Source organism: Varroa destructor, unplaced genomic scaffold (genome assembly GCF_002443255.2).
Source record: "Varroa destructor unplaced genomic scaffold, Vdes_3.0 BEIS01000005.1, whole genome shotgun sequence".
Taxonomy (NCBI): domain Eukaryota; kingdom Metazoa; phylum Arthropoda; class Arachnida; order Mesostigmata; family Varroidae; genus Varroa; species Varroa destructor.
The window spans coordinates 12,062,480-12,068,477 of record NW_019211458.1 but is presented as its reverse complement, the minus strand read 5'-3'; the positions used below and the strand labels follow the sequence as shown (position 1 = coordinate 12,068,477).

At 41.7% G+C, this 5,998-nt stretch overlaps 2 protein-coding genes across 12 annotated transcripts in view; one reads left to right on the top strand and one right to left on the bottom strand.

Moving 5' to 3' along the window:
* The window catches only part of LOC111251006 (adhesion molecule nephrin-like), a 111,466-nt gene that overhangs the window by 82,525 nt on the left and 22,943 nt on the right, over positions 1-5,998 (bottom strand). The gene's annotated exons all lie outside the window — the stretch shown is intronic.
* Positions 5,277-5,998, top strand: part of LOC147755281 (uncharacterized) — a 52,129-nt gene continuing 51,407 nt past the window's right edge. For 3 of the 5 annotated variants that reach the window (XM_086989783.1, XM_086989782.1, XM_086989781.1), the window contains exon 1: positions 5,277-5,660. In XM_086989783.1, the coding sequence (XP_086845909.1) occupies positions 5,628-5,660 (33 nt within the window). In that variant the 5' untranslated portion in view covers positions 5,277-5,627. The remainder of the gene's footprint in view (positions 5,661-5,998) is intronic. The other 2 variants (XM_086989785.1, XM_086989784.1) reach the window with 1 other exon arrangement.

The following is a 5,998-nucleotide window of genomic DNA, read 5'->3' as shown; positions in this document are numbered from 1 at the left end:
ATATGTGTATGGCCAATTCGGGTCTCTATGCGAACTGACAGCACATAGGGAATGATTTTTACCGTTACTTTGAATCTATGGAAATGCCCTCGGGTGCTGGCGCTACTTGGCACTAACTAATACTAACGTTGTTTGTTATGTACTGGTAATAGGTAAACGTTCTTAAATGTCTAGAGGACCACCGAATGCCGAAAGCTTACGCAGACTTCGGAAGTCCATAGGCGCCTATCCACCAATCAGAAACGTCTCTGGTAGCCGCCTTGCTCAGATGAGAACTCGGAAACCAAAAGAGAAAGGAAAAGTGACCGCATATCTAAGCAGGTTATTAAAGTAGGCCTTGTATCACTTGCTGCTGATGGAGCAGGGGCTCCGTGACCGTGCCTACCATTCAATCTCCTTGCACGCGCTCTTAAAAGCAAGAGTTTTTCCGATACGTTGGTAGATATTGACGCGGTTATCGTTAGATGTTTACACATAATAAACTATATAGCAGTTACGAATACGTGTAGTTAAAGCTGTCAAAGTAAACAATATTTTATGAAACAATTGTGGAAACGAAGAATCGACTTAGTGTACAGCGGGAAGATCAATGTCAGGAAATGGCTACTTAATCGTCGTGCCTAAATGCTATTAGGACAGACTAAGACTCTGCGGGTAGCTATTTTTAAACATTTTGTGTTGTTTGTATAGAGACATAATACTATAAATAGAATCGGTACAGCAGCTAGTGATTTCCGTCGCAAGAAGTGTGTGTGTGTGTGTGTCTTTGTAGGAACCAGTTAATCATTGTTATTATTTGGTTTACAGTAAGTGGAATAACTGTTCCTTTGGGTGCTTGTAGTGCTCCTGACTCATACGCTAAGCCGTAGCATTAGGAATATTACATCAGTTCAATCGTGTGTACTACTTTCATTCATACAATCCTCTTTATATAAGTAAATGTGACACGACTCTGAATTACACTAGGAGACAAAAAAAATTCTGTTTCTCTAGTTAGCATGTTCACAGATATAGAAAGAAGTAACGCAAAATTGGTCACCACTGTTGGAATTGTTGTGCCCTTCCTCAAATAACAAAAATACTTATTAAATATATTTATTTTGTAATAAATAATTTTAACCTGTCAGAGCGGATACGCTTTCGATGGACAGTGATATCTGCGTCGCAGTGGGGACCAATTTTGAATGTATAATATACTCAACAGGGTCGATGCAAATGCTCTAACTGTTTCCCAAAATTCAAGCCTTCTTTGTAACAATATTTGTTGAGAAGATCGTTGCTCACAGATTCTTAACCCAGTCATACACGTTAGAGCAAAGGTACAGTAAGCACAAAAACGCACTAGGTAGAACATCGTTACACCTTGCTTTATGTGGTTAAAAAGGACTTTTTTGGTTAATTCATGCTTTACCAAATATTTCCTGTTGAAATTGAATAATTTCTGACTTCACCATATGTCAATTCATCTCTGCATTCAAGATGAGATAATTTAATACAGAACCGGTTCGCTACGAATGCGCCTTTAACTATCAATGCATATAATGAAAATTTTGCATATCACGCAGCATCACACAGTACAGGTGCCTTGTTCTATAGCCTCTCGCTTTGACCCAGACACGTTCTATTCAGCTGGACTGCAGACTCTGTTCCGAGGCAGTGTTTAAATGTGCACGATTTCGCCCCTTATACCCTTTGCGCCTCAAGAAGTGCCTTAAGAAGTCGACAATGGCCGCCACAGCATTCTAGTGGCGACCTCTTACCAAGCCCAGAGAGTCATGGTTCACACGAAAAGGTGTGGGTTGCTTAACTGTTTGTGGAAGCGCTCCAGTGACCCATTCCTCTACATGAACTATGAGGATCACGCTGAGGGGGCTTAGACCTACTGCTTTAGCTGGTCATGTTGACTCAGCAACTTTAGTCGAGCAGCCCAGCTTTCTAGGATTAACATAGCAAAGAGAGCTCGGACAGAGTGTCTTGCAACACTCTTTTCGTACAGAGCGTTGGTCGTGCCTCTGTGAAGGCTGGCTTTTTGAGTTCTAACTCCCTTGGCCCACAACATAAGCTCATCGCATTTTTTCCTCCGGCAACGACAGCGCCGGCATGAGCACGCAGGCAAACAAGCGACAAACGATAGGCACACCTGCAGTGAGGCAAGATATCCAAAAAAGCAAAAACACAAAGCGGCAATATAACGCACCATCAGTGCCATCTTTGGAAGGGTTAATTTAGTTATGTAGCGCGCTTAGGGGAAGGCACGGCAAAAAGTATCCATATCAAACAAACTTTCTGGTTTGCAAAGGCTTCTTGGAGTTCCATATGACCTCGTACTTCTGTAATGTCCAGCTTGCCTATTTCCGCCACCCGAAATGCAGACTGTACCGTAGTGCAGGAGTTGAGGCCTTAGACAATAAACACGCATGGAGCTGGATCAAGTCATTTTTCATGGAGGTCATAAGATTACCTTAATCCAAGAACACACCACTGCATACGCTGAAGGGCTAATACTGTTGTAGTGCTTCCCAAGTTGTCCTGATCTCCAGCTGTGTATATATAGCGTACACTAACCAACAAGTTAGGTTTACAACATTTGTCTAGGTATTTGCGAGTATTTCATTGGTGTTCCCATTTTTTACCGATGATTAGTCTGTATATTTAGCGCATGATCATGCGCGTCGTAGTAGGGCCTTCATGTATCGAAGTGCTCGAAATATTTTGTAACACAATGGTCACAACTACGAGGCTGAACGAAGGATTAGTACGTCTCGAAATTTTGACATCGTGCCTAGTGTTCTTCTGGGCACTTCGGTGCGATGCATGCAAAACTATATTGATCGAATACCACAAAGGGCTTCTCCAGCATCTCTGTAACTATCCCTCATTAAGAGGAGTTCCCGTGAGTTCTAGAAATGATAATGAACTCGGCAACAAACGTGATAGCGTTCACTTTGCCTTTCCGTTCTGGCAAAACAATACTTTATAACTGATATGTCGCGTTACATCTCGTTTCAACACCCATGATATATTGACGCAATCAGTAGCTTCTTATGTTATAGTAAATGACATTTTTGGAAAAAGGGTTTTGCATGAATATGTATAGTATATGTAGCTTCCTACCTTTGATATACCAAACAGTAACTACAAGCAGTAAACTTCGAATATAATCTATGAAATTTCATGGATTTTAGTTTGAGCAGTGTTCAAAGATCCATGGCAGCGAAAATGATTAAAGGTTGTTTTTTAGGGCGAGTCCGTCCCGACGTAGTGTCCTGCACACAAAACTGCTTTATCCAATCTAAGTCATGATACGATCAAAGCGCATTTGAAATACCATGTATATTATTAAGTTGTAGCTCAACGCATAAGGTTTTGATATAAAGGGCAAATACAGACGATGGAATCATAAGTGACAGGTGGCAATTTTTCTGCTGTTGCTTGAATTGTATCAGCTATGTGCATGCAGTGAACAAATTACGGGTCAGCAGGAGCGAAAACAACATCTCGTATTCAGTTGCGGACAATTTTTGGCTACTTTAATACGTTTGTACTACACGGTGATAGGAAATGTAATCTTGTCACTCAACAACAAACGCCCCATGAATGTCCTTCTCTAATGCCAGCTTAACAAAAATAGGTTTCACCTATTTTTGAATCTCTTTACCTATATAGTTTTCGCTTAATTAGCTTTATCGTATTATGATTTGCTTCAATCAGCATCCGTTTCGCCTATCCAGTCGAGTATGCAATACTGCGTTCGCATGATCTTAGTAGCGATTTTCTAGACTGGGCGAAAATGCGCGAAATCGATACTTCGCAAAGGCAAATGGGAGAAATAACTGACTATAAACACGCAAACGTATAGAGGTTTATGGGCTCTCTGATGTTTGGTGCGTTCCGCCGTTCTCTGTACATCGATCAATTTTACCCAAGGCTTTATCATTGTATAAAGCATTTAGCATATCGATATAACAGAAGGCAATTAATCCCAATATTAGTGACGAACTTCACATATTGAAATAGTTCAATACGTGCGATCATCGATAACCGGCACAAGCTTGGACAGCTAAAAGGGCGTCCCGATAATTTGAAGCTGTATGTAAGGCTTTTTCTCTTGCACAAAGTCGGAAGTGAAAAAAATAAATTTTTTTTTTTGTTGCATTGTTTCCTAACATCTTTTCCGCTAAATATGGCGAACTAATAGACTGTCATTTGTCCGCAGTCCTACGCTCTTTCTCAGCCGTGCTGACGCTTGCCTTGGCTCCCTTGCACTCGGAATAATTCTCGACATTTAACAATCTCGATGGTCATCTTTGTTGAAGCGCTTGAAAAATTACCTGCTTAGACGGAGAAGGCTGCGATGAGAGTAGCAGACTGCTCATCATGGACTTTGCTATGTACTGTGTCTAAACTACATAAATGTAGAACGCAGGAAACGGGTCGAAAGGATGGCCTGGAAGTAATAGCTTTCTAAGCACTGAGCTCAAACCGCTATAAGCTTCTGACTTTTTTTTCGTGTTTGATGTGATTGTTTCAGGTGACGCTTGAATGAGACCATAACTTATTTAGTAACTCGATGGCGATAAGAACCATAGCCAATGAGAGACCTATGTGGTTCAAGTATTCAGACATTATTCACAATAAATATTTAGACTGCTCGAACATTAGATACCTAAAACAACACCTTTTTTGATCCTTGTAAACATGTTCAGAGGCAGACCTTGCCCCTAAAGCTAGAGTGTGCCTTGTTGACGCCTGCAGCGTCATACTGAAGCTATAGCTCAACTCCCACTTTAAGGTGGCATGCAAATTCAAATCAGACCGTTCTGAAATAACGATACGGTTAAATACTTCTTGGAGAGTCGTATGCGCCATATCGGTTAGGCAAACGAGCGTGCAAACACTCATATGTGTATATATATGTACTGTGCGTACCATATGACAGATTCTATATAACATTTGGATCGCGAAGCCTAATTAAGATTGCGCTATACAGTCATACCAAGCAAGTCCGTGGCACAGTAGATGTGATGGTGCGCTAGATTACTATTAGTTGCAACTTTGTCGTCGGTCAACTACTATTATAATTACTGTTATTATAGTATTAGCAAAGAGCACATGGAGATGGAACAATCCTAGCAACTATTACCGCCTCTGCTGGTACAGCGTATAAGGCAAAAAGGACATGACAGCCACGGTGGTGGCAACAATATCGGGCCAGCAGGGTTGTAAAGAAATTAGGCTCGTCAAACGTCGCCTTGACGGGCATTCGTTTATCGCCTGGCGGGCCCTTTGGTTGGAGGTTGTTATTAAATACGGCCAGTTGGCTCTATTCATAACCCGTTTTTCGATGCCACCTAACGCACTTGTTCCCATTAGCACATATGCTACACGCACTTTCCCAAACCTCAGTTCCCGCTGCTAACACTATGGGCTCTGGCGAGCTGGCCATTTGATTCGTATATGGAACTATCTGTTGGACGGTCGGCCGTCTTTGTAGTAAGACAGAGTGTCATAGTCCGTAAAAGCAGTTATCAAAATACGTACGAGAAGGCTGTCCAGGGAAATGCTGCTTGGCAGGCAGATGATCGTCTATCTTCGGTGGCACGTTCATATGACGCCTTCTATATGGAATGGGTACTTCAAAAAAACAAGACGCGAAAAGTGTGAGTGTCTACATCTTTCATTGAAACGATGATGCGAATGGATTTTAGTGCTACAATTATGGATTATCCGTCACACTGTATTGTTGGCCAGCATCAGATATTGTCGGTTCAGTGGGTGCAAAATTGCGAATGATAAGGGGGCGTCCCTAGCCTCTGCATCGAGTTTGCCTCGGGCAATTACTGACGTTTCCCACCAGTTAAACGTTCCCATTCCTAGTTATTCGCAAGTTGTCCGCTTATTTGCTTGATTAAGGTACGGCGTCTGGCCGTTAGTGTAGAGCATGCCATCGATTATGCCAATCTCTTGCTACACAAATAAAATATATGTATATATATAT